General features: G+C 41.8%; 1 protein-coding gene across 1 annotated transcript in view; it reads right to left on the reverse strand.

The window, feature by feature from the left end:
* cd59 (CD59 molecule (CD59 blood group)) overlaps nt 1-15,294 on the reverse strand; it is a 30,281-nt gene that overhangs the window by 1,303 nt on the left and 13,684 nt on the right. Inside the window, exons 2-3 of the mRNA XM_051923536.1 lie at nt 1,756-1,839; nt 863-961 (exon numbers count right to left, since the gene is read on the reverse strand). Of these exons, the coding sequence (XP_051779496.1) occupies nt 863-961; nt 1,756-1,810 (154 nt within the window). The 5' untranslated portion in view covers nt 1,811-1,839. The remainder of the gene's footprint in view (nt 1-862; nt 962-1,755; nt 1,840-15,294) is intronic.

Here is a 15,294-nt window from a genome sequence, read left to right on the forward strand (position 1 = left end):
GTCAGTTGCAGGAAATGTCATATCCCTTGAACCTGTGTCTGACCAACGAGATACTGACGAAGGTCAAATATTTGATGAAAACACTGTCTGATTATTCGGATCTGCGTACAATCCACTGCCCCAATCACATTTGGAAATCCTGGTAATGAAATCTTTATGGAACTGTGGGTGTTTTTGCCTGTGTATTACCTACCAGCAATGGCATGAAACGCCTCTGTTATTGTCTGCACACGCAGGTGTCCAGGAAACACTATGAAAACCTGAAGGAAATATTTTAGAGACAAACAGACTTTATGAATTGCCTGGCAAACTGCACTTTTAGATAGATTTTCCGCATCGCCTACAGTATATAAAAAAGTGCCGCAATGCATACTGTCTGTGTGGTTGTGAGAGCCCGACTTCACCGAGTTTGACTTTGAATATAAGGCGCTAATAAATTTTTGAGGTACAATATTCTCCCTCGGCTAAAGCAGTATCTTTTGAAAAGAATTTCCTCCGGGAGCAATAAAGGATCTTGCCAATCGCGCAAAACCCTCTCTATATGAAATTCTTTTCTTATAATTTGCATACCGATATCAATTGATTGCTCATTCATGAACGGCGAAGCCATGACTGAATGAATTCCACGCACGGACACTGATTAAGTGTGTGAGCTAATCCTTGTTTACATCGAACAAACCTGCTCCGAGCAGGTCTGAGGATTTGGATGTCCTGCTATGACAACACATAACCGACAGATCCAGGATCAGGCCAAATCGTCAACAATTACATCCGGCTAAACGAGTAATCCACGTACGAAAAATACCCCCCTGGTCTGGTCTGACTAAGTAAAATGTAAGCTAGAAACATAAACATCCCATACCTGAGGACTCCATACTCAAACAGGAGTCTTCGCCAGCCATACATGTTGTAACCTGGCATGGGGTGCCAGTGGTACACTTATAGCAATCCAAGGCAAAACCTGAGGAGATGAAGCAAATTCTTTATCACCACCCAATCCAGTTAGCACTGCACAGGTCTCACTTAGGTAAGTGGCTGCTACAGAGTCTCAGCAAGCAAGATACACAAAGAAGTTGGCTGCTCAGTCTCACAGTCTTCCACTGCAGCAGAAAGACGGATGGGAGAATGACATAAAAATGTTCAGTCCCATCTAATCCTATTCCGAGTCACAGGATGCCAAAGTCCATCCCAGGTGCACTGTGTGCATGGGACAGGCCAGTTTGGGAAAGGGCACAAATCAGCTGCAGGGACCATTAACACAGACACACACACCCCTAAATATACGCAGAAGGAACTCATTTATAATCACCAATTCCTCTAATGTGGACATGTTTAAGGATATAGCAGGAGACCTGCACTACCAGGAAGTGAACAAAGTGAAGGTGTGAGATTAGAACATAGGCAACCACTGCACCAGATTAAATAGTTTAAAACAAAATAGACTACCATTCATACAGGCTGCCAACATGCAAGAGGGCAGTTGCCACATGCATTGCCCAGTTAAGCCAGGGATGGGTGTCTAGGAGAGGAGGAGGAGGAAAAATCCCATTAGAGTAGCAGCGTGCGTCTACATGCTGCTCCTCATCCATTCTCCTTCCTCAGGATCTCTTTATGAAGCCCCTTCATCTACAGCAAACACCCACGTCATTCCTAGCAGGGATCACCACAACACACAAAGACTTTCCTCAATCTCTCACCAGTTTGGCTTTTTCTAAGATTATAAGGGGGGATAAAAGAAAAAAAACAAAAACATACCCAAGCCGATCAATGCCAAAACCAATGTGGCGCAAAGGATGCCTGTGTTAGGCATTTTCTTGGAGAGTCTCTTTTTCACCAACTCTGAAAAAAGCCAAAGGAAGTCTCAAGTTAGTTGAACATGAATGCACACGGTGAAAAAAGACAAACGGAAGTCAGCCGGCTCAGCCAAAACTTGGCCTAGTTAACGATTAAAGAGTTAATCGTTTTAACCCTCTGTTAAAACTGATGAACACGCTACAAAGGAGTATTCATTTGCAGCAGGAGTTCCTGTTTGTGGGGTCAGGGCCTTCCCACTTCTGTTCATGTGCTTGTCTTCTTACAATTGGTGGACCAAAAGAGATTTTATTTTTTGGATGAAAATAACCCACCAAACAGAAATGCATAGCTCCATATTGAAAAAGTCATTTCTGGCCATGCATTTTTATAGATTTTATAAACCAAAATGATTTGGAAGAGGGGTATAATATCACAACCGGAGTTATTTTCTTATGTACAGTCAATCTTCAACTTTCGTGGATTTAAAACGCTAGAAAATGTTGTGAAAGTCAAAGATGCGAATTCTAATACATTCAACCAATGGGAAATTGAAGGTTAGGTTTCCGTGGCCACCAAGAATGAATCTTTTACTAATGGTCAGGTCAGGTTGGGCAACAAGCACTGGTACAGTATGTTGCCGCACCCACCACATAACGAAACAGCTCAGGATCCTGATTTTCAACCCCTGGGTATGACATTAAACTGCATCCGGCCCTGCAAGCGGTCCTCCAACTTGCTGGGAAATCATGGGGGTTGGTGGCAGGACTGGCACTCTAGCCACCGTAAAAAACAACAACAACTTCACGCAGCTCTGAGATGACAGACAGGAGTCCTTTCTGCTCTCTGTGGGAGTAGCTCTGCTGCAGCCGCCCATAGGAAGGCTGCTCACATCATGAAGGGGATGGGGGGAAAGCCCTTGGGAGCCCCATTCCTAAAAGAGTCAAAACCGTCAGAGAGCCAATAGGGTCAGGCCTGTTGGGGATCAGAACTGGCACGGCAGCACTCGGGTCTCAATTTGAGGCGGCCCATCTGGGTAGGCGTATGGAGGCATCTTGTCTCTTTTACTAGAGACAAAAAAGTGCACTTTTCTGCATAGAATTCTTTATAACTAAACATTTTTTTTCAGATTAATAGGCACCTTTCATAATGCAGTAACCATGAAATAATGCATTAAATGGAGTACAGAAAATAACAAATAAATTGTTAACATGCAAAACATTTATTCTCGCTAGTCATTCCCTACAATTCTGCAATGTTTTGTGCTATTTTCAGAAAACGAATGAGGTCTTCAAGTCACCTCTGACACTCTGTCCTTCATGACTGTCCTGATGGGGTTGGAGATCATGAAGGAGTTTATCGGCTTTAAATAATTCATCAGCTACTGTATGTCTGCTTCATGCAGTGCTTGAGATCCTTAAGTATCTCAGAATATAGGAGTATAGCAGAGGTGAGCTGATCGGTAGCCTCAATGTCTCTAGCGAGCTGCACAGTGACTGCCTCTCTTCTGGTGCAAACTTTACCTAACACCTTTATTTTCTTATCAAACTGCATTACTGATTTTGCATGCTTGGACTGAGAGCCCAAAGGACTTGCACTAACTACTCTTTGAGGTCAGAACTGCACAAGGGATCTGTTTACTGTACAACAGCAGGGTGAATAAGAGCGGGGAAGCGCCTAGTAGCATACTGGACACTCCCCAACCGGAACTCATTGGGCCAAATTTCTCCATCGCATCTGTCATTTTTCTTATCTACTTCGCATAGCCACAAATCCCATGAATGTGCATGGTTGCAAAAGTAAAAATGACGGTACTAATAAAAAAAGTCCCAAAAGTTACACACGCAAATGTTGTGGAGTGACTGTAATTATAATAGTGCCAGAGAAGCTTACAAAGTGTAAGTCAATCATTTGAACTTTCTGGACTGTTACCCATTTATTCTTTTTTTTAGGTTCCACAGTGCCCTGCAGTATATTATAATGTAAAATGTCAGCAAATCAATCCTTTTAAGTCATACGATTATGGGTTTTATTGTTCTTCATAATGTCCTATAGGTCTTTTCTGACTAATTTTATTACGGTGGGAAAATGCAGAGAAAAATTTGTTTCTTTTTTTATTGGAGGACCACTGTTCCTGAGAAGCTGACCAAGTCTACCAAAGCGTCTTATTACCTGATGCTCATTTGAATCTGGCCTACTTTGAAAGGGGTTGTTGTTTTGCCAGCACACTCGCAAGGAATTTTTAGTGACATAAAGGAGATGAACAATGGAATGGATAAGGTCAAAAATAGCAGATCAAAAGACACAATCCACAAGGCAAAACACCAGACAAAACCCGAAGTCAAAAATGTTTGCAAAAAGGTCAGAACCACAAATTTTGCACAGAAGCTTTAAACAAAAGGACAATTAGCAAAAAGGGATTTTGAATCTGCAACTCTGCTGTGCAGATGATGGGTGTCCAAAATGGAAGTGGTCATTAAAATGCATAGCAGCCAAAATGAATCAAATTGTATAACTTAAACATTCACCCCAAAATGAGTGTAAGATCATTCAAAACAACTGTGCTACACACATTCATATTCATAGATACCACATCTTTTCACATATGTTAATAAAGCAAAATTGTTCTATATACTGTAGATCTACAGATAGGTGCTTCAAGAGCAGTCAAGCATTCACCAGGCTTGTTTACTAAGGCAGTTTTCTAACTCCGCCAGGAAATTGGGCAAGCCATTCAAGATACAGAGAAGGGATTTAACAGCTAGCAGACCACCAGAGGCCTCATTTGTAGAGCTTGCATATGCACAAAAAGGTTCAAAACGTGCGTATGCAAAGTCCCACACAAGCTTCAGGATGTATCACACAAAACTTGATAGGGGAAACGTGTATATTTAGAGCACCTCTGGCCCACCTATACCCAGCATTTCAGAGACACTGGGAAATGATGGCACCCTTGATCAAGTAACCAAATGAGCTAAATGACAACTCATACTGCATGTGTAGTGAGCTGTTATTAAGAGTGTGTGTTGTTGTGACCAACATCATGAACTGTTTTTCTTTCTTCATTAGTTTAAATGGCTACCTGTTGTCACTTGGGTTTTTTTTTTTGCCATTTGTATTCTGTTTTTTTTTTGGTACACGCATATTTTAACACTCAAATCCATGCAAAGTTTTATAAATGAAGCACCAGGGGCATCGTGCATAACGCCATGCGTAGAATTCACACTAAAACATGGCGTAAGGACAAAAGCGGAAATGTGCGTCCACACAAAAAAATCCAGATGCATAAATCTGTGCGTTTGCCAACTTCCACATTCTTCCGCTCCATAAATTCCGGTCAGCGTGAAAAGTAATGCACATGCACGCGCCTGCTGCCACTTCTCGACTCCTCCCAGAATTACACCTCTTTGAATATGCAAATCAATATAAATAGCCCATAAGCTCAGCGTTCTGTGAAAAGACATGGCAAAAGCATGGGGGAAAATAGAAGAATTTCAGTGAATACCAATTGGAGGCAAGGAAAACGTGCTATTTGTTGGTTTAAACAGTGATATAAACAACAAAAGGAAGTTGATCGACTGAGATAGAGTGTCGGAGAAACTCGAAAGCTCAAGTTCACAAAGTCGCACGGTGCCCGAAATAAAAAAAGAAGTTTTCAGATATCAAAGTCACCGAGAAAAGGCGAGTCATAGCCCACCGTCTGAGTGTCATAATGAAAGCTTGTTAGGGTACAGAGAAAAGAAAAAAAATAGGGACACAGTGAGAAAAAAGCTTGAAATGTCAACTTTAATCTCGAAACTTACACTTTAATCAAGTAGTTTATTTTCTCATTAAAGTAGAACATCATAAACTTCATCTTTAAATCATTTTACTAGTTTCTCAAATACCATCGTAACTAGAGTAGCACGTTAAATACTTTGTTTTGTATGTGTTCTTCTATGTGCTCTGTGTGTGTGAATCACTACGTGCTTCTTAAACGGGCTTTCTCTTCCTCCGACACGACACAGAATCCATTACATTCATGATATTACAGCTCTCTGAATAATTAAAATACTGAAATGTAGACTTGATATCATTTTCACGATGACAGAAATTAAAGCATGTATTAAACATGGGAACATGGTGGTGCAGTGATAGTGACGAGCTGGCGCCTCATCCAGTGATTGTTCCTGCCTCCCGCAAGATGCTTGCTGCACCGAACGCAACCTTCAATGAAAATTTATTGCAGCAGTACTGTCTCTTTCAAACGTACTAACCCCCAATTCCTGTCTTTCCTTTTCTTTCTCCAAGTAACCATTCGCCACACAATAAGTTCTGTAATAAATGTCAAGTCATCTTTTTGAGTACTGAGAAAAGAGCTATATAAATGTAATGAATTATTATTATTATCAGTAAGCTTAGAACGCAGATTCTTCAAAACCTTTAAGGAACATTGAAAAATCTTCATAGTACGTGTTTAATTATTCTATCGATCTATCCTTCCAGTGTCGCGCCAGTCCCAGTAAGCATACACTGCAAGGCAGGAACAATCCGTGAACGGAGCACCAGATCGTCACTAGCGCCATGCCACCGTGTCCTCACATGTTTAATTATTAACAATATAGATTATTTAAATTATGCTAACATTTTATCTGTATAATGTAATAAACATATTTTGCTGCATTTCATCTTAAAAATGACATCGTCATCACATGTAAATATGCTCTTTATAAAGTGGCTCAGGTCAAGCAATATTATAACTGTATCACATGTTTACAGTGAGGTAATTGTACTAATAAGTACAAACAGTTCTACAAGGAGCACTTGATGGACTGATTGAGTGCGTTTATAGTTCTTGGGATGAAACGGTTTCTGAACCGCGATGTCCCTACAGGAAAGGCTCTGAAGCGTTTGCCGTATGACAGCAGTTCAATAGACAGCATGGCTGAGGCAGCATGTGCTAGATGCTGTATACCTCTCTCTATATTCTCTTTCCGATCAGCTGCTGTAGATCTGTGATTCCCCACTCAGATATAGTGAGATAAATACTCTGAATGGTGCAGTGAGAGGAACAACGCTAAAGCAGCTATGGTATTTGGAATAGTTTGGCCATTCTGTGGACCATTATATTGTTACAAGATAATTACAATCAGATGCCTTAAACTAATAAACAATATGCGGTTAATTTCAGTGTATTTGATAAAGCCACGTCAGGGATGTGGATCTAAAAAAGAAAGGGAAACCACACTTGAACAAAAGCACTGTTTTGACGCTGGGTGCCGCCAGTTTGCAAAACTGAGTGGAGAACTTGCGTACGTCAGGATTTCAGCTAGTGTGAAAATGTATGTGGCTTTATGCCAAGTTTAGGTTTTATACATCACGATTTGAATGTGGAAACGGGAGTACGCAACATTTTTGTGCGTACGCACCATTTATACATGAGGCCCCAGGTCTGTTCGAATACACATATGCATAAGTTCTCCACAAAAGATTATCATTTATAATGTCTTCTTTTCACTCCTTACACAAACAGCTGTTAGAGTGTCCTTTCATTGGCTATACAGTACATTCCCTCTTAACTGGCCTCACATTAACCGGCCCGTTAAAATAAAATAAAAAAAATTTTGTTTTTAATCCTGAGTTCTTCTTTATATTATACGTATGCACCTCCTTCTTTCCTGGAAGGTGTGAGGGCTCCTACTTTCAGAGTTACTTCCATTTACATATTCCTTTATGAATTTTCCACGGTGCCTTCTTCTTTCTACCTGGCAGCTCCCCTGCTTCTCCCATCAGACTTCGCAACAGGGGAGTTACCCTACCTGCAGGTGCAGCTGCCTTCCACACTGGCCCGGTAGCCCTCCGATCCCTGGCTACATCGGGCTCCATCCGGACTGAGACTTGGGTTCTTTCCCCAGCGGCCAGGGCACTCACACTGGGGCTAAACCAGCCCAAAGACTCCACGACTGCCGCTACCTTTTGATGGCCAGTCGTCTTCAATCAGCTGGAGCGACCGCTTTCTTCATCCCCACCGAGTGTTGGCCAAACGCTCATCTGCAGGAGTTCACCTCCCAGCTGCCTGCCTTTGCTCCATCGAATCTGCTCTCTCTCGCTCGCTCGCTCTCCTGCACCAGCTTTCCTCTATCTGATTCCTTCTCCATTAACCTCCCGTTCTTTCCTGTTCTCCCCCTAGCCGCCTTGCGGGGACGTGGATCAGATGTGGCAATTAGCAGTTCCTGGGAACAATTACGGATGCGGATGACTCCTCACCTGTGCACTTAAGCTAGGATCACCCGCATCACGAAATCCCCCGGAACTGATTGGCCACAAATACTCGCTAAGTCGCGAGTGTGGCAATTATTTATTTAAAAAATGGCCTTTTTGACTTGAGCTGTGGACCCGCTACACCACACTGTCCAGTCGTTGTATGAGAAAAAAACCTGTGTGCGAAATCGTGGATTAAGCCTTGTGGATATGGTTTCTTCAGGAACATTGAAGAGGTACAGTACATACCTTAGAAATATTTTTCTACATGAAAATAGGTATGCGTCGGATTAACCAGCCAAAACGGCAATGGGCAATGGGTCCAGTCCCGAGGTGGCCGGTTAAAGGGGATTGTACTATACTTTGTTAATGTTATAACACCATACTCCTCTCATCCTTCTCAGAACTATGGCCAACACTGTATATGTTTTCAGACTACTGTAATAGTACACTGTATGCATATTTATTAGCAATCCTCTTAAGACTTTTGTAAACCAGTAGCCATACTGTGCAAACACCTGCCAAGTTTGAGTACAATATTCACACTGAACTCGGCAAATGCGCTTAAATACTACGTTTCTGCTGCGGAATTTGCTTAGGGTGTTGCCCCCTTTCCCAACACTTATTCTCACAGTGACAAGTGGCAGTGAGGAAATCAAATATGGACCACTGGGATTTTAAACGGCAAGTTCTACCACTCAGCTAAGCAGAAAAATCCACTCACGCAGCAACCAATCTGGCTGCTAACTGCACAGAGGAATGTGCAATGGCAGCTGTCTCTCTCAGCCTCACAGCACACGCTCCCTCCAGTTGCATTTGCTCCTTTCCAAATTCTTGTCATGACTCTATTTTCCTATCCTCAATAACTTGCTCAAGATTTCGGTCTCCCTCCAAGCCTTGTAATGACTGACCGACACCAATCTCCCAAGCACCTCTCCTGTCTGAAGCATTTGGCATTATGCTCTGCGGGGTTTCAGAACAAGCTGTCGAGTGGAGATTAATAAAAGCATTGATGTATTCTATCATGTAATGGCTAGGTGCAAAACTGTGCTTGTGCTTTTATTAAAATCAGTCTAAAACCAAAACAGTGAGCAAAAGTGCAGTGCTTTCAAATGTCACTAAATAAATAATCCAATAAAAGAGTGGGAATCCATTACATTAAAAAAAAACAAGATTTAAAATAAGAATGAAAAGCCATCACAGTCAATGTTGCCTTCACTCCTGGACAAGCCCAGCACAACTCCCTCTTAGTCTCTCCAGCTAACCCATTGCTCACTTAACTGGTGGAGACTTCAACAACTGCGGTCCTCTCCAACCCTCATCTTGGCTGCCTTGAGCAGCGTCGGCCAGACCACTCAAGGTTGGTTGTCCTCTTGTCTTCCTTCTCGCTCGCACTGGCATACCTCAGATCTCTGGAGAGGACGCCACCTTGATTGCACCCATTCCTCTGAACAATCAGTGGGGACGATCCATACCTAAAGCGCCAATCCTTTGCTCCACTGCAGAACCAATACCTTTCCCCATACTAGCTGTCTGGCTCGTTCTCGGTCTCCACCCCAATACTGCTCTCTCAGCTTGGTTTGCCTTCTTTGTTCTGTTTTTTCCTCCCTTCTCCAATTCTGCCCTCCTCCTTTTATATGCTCGGGAGTGGGTGCAGGTGTGATCACCTGATTGCCACCCCGGGCTGATAATAAGACCAATCAGACCATCTGCACATGCCGGGAAAGGCAATGCGCAGTCGGCTTTCTGCCTCATGCCAACCCAGAGACGAGCCGTCTTCTCAGACAATTGATTGCACCTGCTCTACCCCTCAGTGTGAGCGCTTCCATTATTTATGTATTTATTTAAAAAGCCACCCAGTGCCACGGGCAGCTCTTCACGATACCAAAGATTAGAACAAAATGCATTTCTACAAATAAAAAACAAACACTTAGACCATCATGTTCATTAAGTTTCTCTAAAGAACTATACCCCACCCGAAAATGATACAGTCTTCATGTGTATGAGAACTACTGTAAATATCACACTGCAGCAATATCTGCAATCAAATATAAATATAGTTTCATGGAAACTATTCTTTATTAATGTTAAAGCCATTATTATAAATCAATTTTGTCAGCATTAAAGGGGAACAATCACATTGTTCTATCTTTTAACGGTGGAGGAATTCAAAATTTTAAGTATCAAAACGGCTGGTGTAGTCTAACCATGCGTAGCCAGCTCATCCCCTAAATGCAGCTTTGATGCCTGGCACTCGGAGTTTTACCACCAGCCTTAAAGAGGTCAGGGGTCCATCTGCCAGGGTCTCCGAGTCTCCAGCTGGATCATTACAGTATTATTATTTCATAATGTTAAAAAAAAAAATTACATGAAAATGCTGCCCTGCCCGAAGTGTTTGCCTTGTTGCCTGTCCTGGATGTAACAATATTTTTTAACATATCAACCAGGCCACATTGATCGCAAAACTTAACCAATTTACTTTCCTAGGCCTAATTCAGATATTTTTTTTGTTAACCTAAATTTAAACCTCTGGCAGTTTGCTGCTTACCTTCACACCATTTGTGTATATTGTACATACATATATACACACACACACATTATATATATATATGTGTGTGTGTGTTTTTTTCCACTTTTGCTAGTTTGTGAACATTTGCAAGTTGCAGCATCAGTAAGGAAAGGAAGACAGCCAAGGGAATGCTACTTCTGCATCTTCACCAGCGCGTCTCTCACTGCTTCTATACAGTGTGTGTTATTCGATGGCTGGCAATGCTGCCACAAGTACTCGACAAACAAAAGGTTTGTGGACTTTGCAGCAGGTTGTGGCAACTAAAACATCCTATTGTTTACCTAAGGCCTTTGGCTGAAAGTATGAAAAGTGTCAACTCAACTGTAAATCGACTCACTGTCGGACTTCATTTGTGACAGTCATTTACATACCGCCGCATGCTGATGTGGGAGCTGCAGTTGAAACAATCCTTGAAACTGCTCATATACTAGAAAACAAATCATCTGGTTCTTTCAAACTTGTGATGAGTGTTTTTAATTTATGCAATCTGGAGTCAGTATTACCAGATTACCATCAGTATGTGAATATTAATACTAGAGGGGGAAAACTCTGGACAAGTGCTATGGAAACGTCCCTGGTGCCTACATACTGCATCACAGAGCAGCCCTGGGTGCGTCTGATCAGGTCGTTATTCATCTACTTCCGAAGTAAACAGAAACTGAAACTGAAACAAGAAAAACCAGCCATACGAATAACACAAGACTGGTGCAAGGACAGTGTAGAGGAACTGCAGGAAACAAATTGGGATGTGTTGATATTCTCAGTGTCACTGAATGAGGCCACTTACGCTGTCAGTGAATATATGAAATTCTGTGAATCTATGATCATTAAGGAAAAAACTGTCAAGGTATACCCAAACAGTAAGCCATGGATCACTAAAGAGGTTAAAGCATTACTATTGGAAAAGCAACATGCACATCAAGGAAATAAGATAGAAGATAAGCGAATTTTACAGCAAAGGATTAACAGGTTAATTAAACAAAATAAAAAGATGTATGGGGAAAAATATCAAGAGGTGGTTTAAAGATAACAATCCAAAGCAGGTCTGGAAGGGACTAAAAACAATTACAGGACTGGGCTCTAAAAAGAATGTGAATTTTCCAGCTGACAAAGACCACAAGCTTTTAGCAGATGAACTGAATGACTTTTTTTGCCAGATTTGAAACAAGTGATTTCATCACTCAAAATACAGAAATAAAGGAGATGCTTTATAAAAACACCAGAAATTCTGCTGTGATGAGGTTCAGGTTATAAGAGTTAAATTTGAACCCTGGTCCAATATGCACCTGGCATGTGTCCGAGTCTCATATCCTTCTGAGCTTAAGCTTAAAAGCTGACGCTGTTATTTTATTATTCACTATGATAAAATGTATTTCTTGTCCTTTATATAACCCCTTAAGACAAGTGCTATGTTTACGGCATAACCTTTCTTCTATAATACTGTTTCCTGTTTGGTACCCAGCTGGATCATAATATATATAGGCCATTATTCTTTTCTCTTCTTCTTGAGGTTCACACAGCTCCTTAAAATAAAAACGAAAAAATATACATTCAAAAAGACACGTACATCCTAAACAAACAGGACTATCAATCAAATTGTGGTCATCTAAGGTATCAACATCTGCCACGTCCTGTTAGCAACTAGGTGTAACCAATCATGATAAAAGTTTTCTGAATTTGTAATGAATTCCTTTTAAAGAATAGTGACCTAATCAATGGATTGTATAAATATAGCGCAGAGGACACTTTTTCCTTTGCAAATACACTGATATGATGCTTTTTGCCTCTTCGGAGATTTAGATAAAGAATAACGATTGACGCTTTCTCCTGCCTGTGTTTTATTGCTTAAATCGGGGCATTCCAGTGGGGGGGGTGCCTGTATTCAAAATTTTCTTCCACAGTTTTTGGCGCCTTAACGTGGGGCTCCGAGGTTCACCTGGTGAGGAGACCCACTCGGACCTGGAACCTCAAGAAGAAGAGGCCAGAAAATAGTTAGCGTCTCGTGGGACCAGATCCGGCAAACTTTAGGACTGGCCCGTTCCTGGTCCACTGCTGGGGCCCAAGATACAGGGACTCCGGAGTCCGCGTTGAGGAGATTCGCACCCACGGTCAGGTAGGAGAAAGTTCAATCTATACAGTATATTATTTAAAGTTTATGATAGGGGTTTTTTCTTTATTGGTCGTGCACAAGGGGGGAATAAAAAAAAAAAAACGAGTAAAAGAATCCAGGCTTCTATCGGTGGTCAGATAGGGGTAAAGATCGGAGGTCCAGGAATATATATCTATACATTAAAAAAATATTTTAAAAAAAATGTGTTGTGGAAGCCAGCCCGGACACAGACAGACAGACACCAATGGTTCACCCAACACACGTTTATTATACATTATTTACAGAATAAAGTGCCACACACAACCCCAAAACTTTCCCAAAGTTCAGGCCTCACAATGCCTCTTCCTCTCTTCAGGCCGCCTCCTTTCCTCTCCTCCCGAGCTCCGTCTTTCTCCACTCCCGACTCAAGCCATCAAATGGAGGGAGGCGGCCCCTTTTATAATCACCCGGATGTAATCCAGGTGCCTCCCGATTAGCTTCTGCCAGCATGCCCCAGTGTGGCAGAAGTACTGGCCGCGCACATGGAAGCACTCCGGGTGTCCCTGGTCTTCTTCCCCCCAGGGCTCCATAGGCATTGGGGCACACCCTGGCGGTGACCACAGGCCCCTACAGGGTTGAGCTTCTAAGCTCTGTTCCCGTGGTCCCCAAAGCCAAAAGGGCGGTCGCCCCCCCGCGTAAGCCCTCCTCCAGTCCTCCTGGGTGTCCCGGCTGGGTACCACCCCTAGCCGCTCGCCACAGTGTGTATGGAAATGAGGTTATGCTAAGTGGCATTGTGTGAAATAAATAGGTAAATAAAACATACATATATATATGTATTTTTATGCGTATAGACAGAGATAAATATAAATAGGATAAGATACATATATGTGTGTTATGATTTAAGGGTGATATTCAAAGTCTGATGTAAAAGGAACGGTGTGTGACTTTGAAAAATGCCGGCATTAATATAAGTACCTAGGAATATCAACATTGAGCTAAATTTGATATTTGGATGTATTTAAAATAGGTGTGGGTTCCAATAAGACGTGATCGGGATAATATAAACGGTGGGAAAAGGCCGGGATAATAGTTTAAAATAAACCTGGGTGGTGTGAAAGAACGACTGTATGTATTGCGGTTGGCCAATGCGTATGTTTCAATAAAGAAAGTTTACTGAGGATGGAATAGGTTGGTGGAGTCTGAGAAGCGAGAATAAACTTACATTTTAACCTGCTGAAGTTTGTTCCATTAGTAATAATAATGGAATATATTATTGCGGTTCAAGTATTGGACCGGACAGAAAGTGAAGGACTGTTGGTCATCAGTATAATAAAGGAAGAAGTTTACAGAAGAATAATGTGAAAGTATGTAAACCAAAACAATGGCGAGTGCCTGACAGTTAGTAGGAGTGTGGTAAAGGAACTATACATACTAAGGTGATATGTTAACGCTGAGGGTTATTAGGTGGAGACATGTGGACTGGCCTGACAGCCAAGATCAGTGGTGAATATGTGCAGTGTTGCTGTGGTGACTCGTTGCTGTTCAGAAGCAAGATGACAGCTGTGACTGAGTTCACGGAGGAAGCTTTATAAGGCTTTTGGGTGAGAGATGCGGACTTAGAACTGATCACAAGCATCTGGACTAGTCCCGCTTTGGGACCACTACAGTATACAAGGAAAATGAACTGTTGCCAGTGGAAAGAACTGTGTCGTTTATGATTATTGCTGATGTCTTCAAATAGACTGTGCCTGTCTCAAATGTCCTCCCCATTCACATCGTGCTTTATTCCTTGTCCCTCCTTATCCAGTTACCCTGCCTTAATATTCTTTTATATTTGTTGGCGATTGTATTAGCTGTGGACCTGATCTCCTTTTTCAACCACTGCACTATGCTGGACATTTTTTTTACATCCTACAAAATGAGACTCTGCCCTTTCCAGATTTGCTCCGCTCTTCAATTATATGACAAGCCTGCTCGGGTCTAGTTTTGCACGTCTCCTGGGGTAAACAGTTATACTTAGATATTGTGGAAGGATTCAGGTATGTGGGCAATGGGTTGTGTATGTTAGATTAGGTAAAGGGCAAGCTAAAGAATAAAACAAGACTCCCCGTTAAGGCTAAGTGTGCTCCAATGTACATTTCAAGTCGGCGTATTTCGGAGAATATTGATTTTTCATCTGTGGCTGAAGTCCACCTGTTATGCTCTCCAGTAAATTTCCCAATATTATATGTTATCAAGTTTGTTCATTCTCAGCGTTATGTGCAGGACTTGCGGGAGGTGAAGGTTGCACTTCGCTCCAAGGTCGCTTATTGCGCCACATCCCGCAACCCTCCTGTCCTCCATTTCATCTGCAGTAAACCAGTTCTCTGTTACTGATCTTGAGTTCTCTCTTCTTTTCCACTGTATTTTGACTTCTGATTTTAAATACTCCACCTTTCTTTCTTTACGCGTGTCGAGTCCCTTTCATTTGTGATATTGAAGTGTTTTTATTTAGTATGTAGATGATCTGTTGCTTTGCTCTGATTTACAGAAGAATTGCAAAAAAAAAAACACTAAAGCTTTACTTTTCTTTCTAGCACAAAATTGTCAAAGTTTCCTGTTCTAA

This window comes from Erpetoichthys calabaricus, chromosome 2, assembly GCF_900747795.2.
Source record: "Erpetoichthys calabaricus chromosome 2, fErpCal1.3, whole genome shotgun sequence".
NCBI classification, from domain to species: Eukaryota; Metazoa; Chordata; class Cladistia; order Polypteriformes; family Polypteridae; genus Erpetoichthys; species Erpetoichthys calabaricus.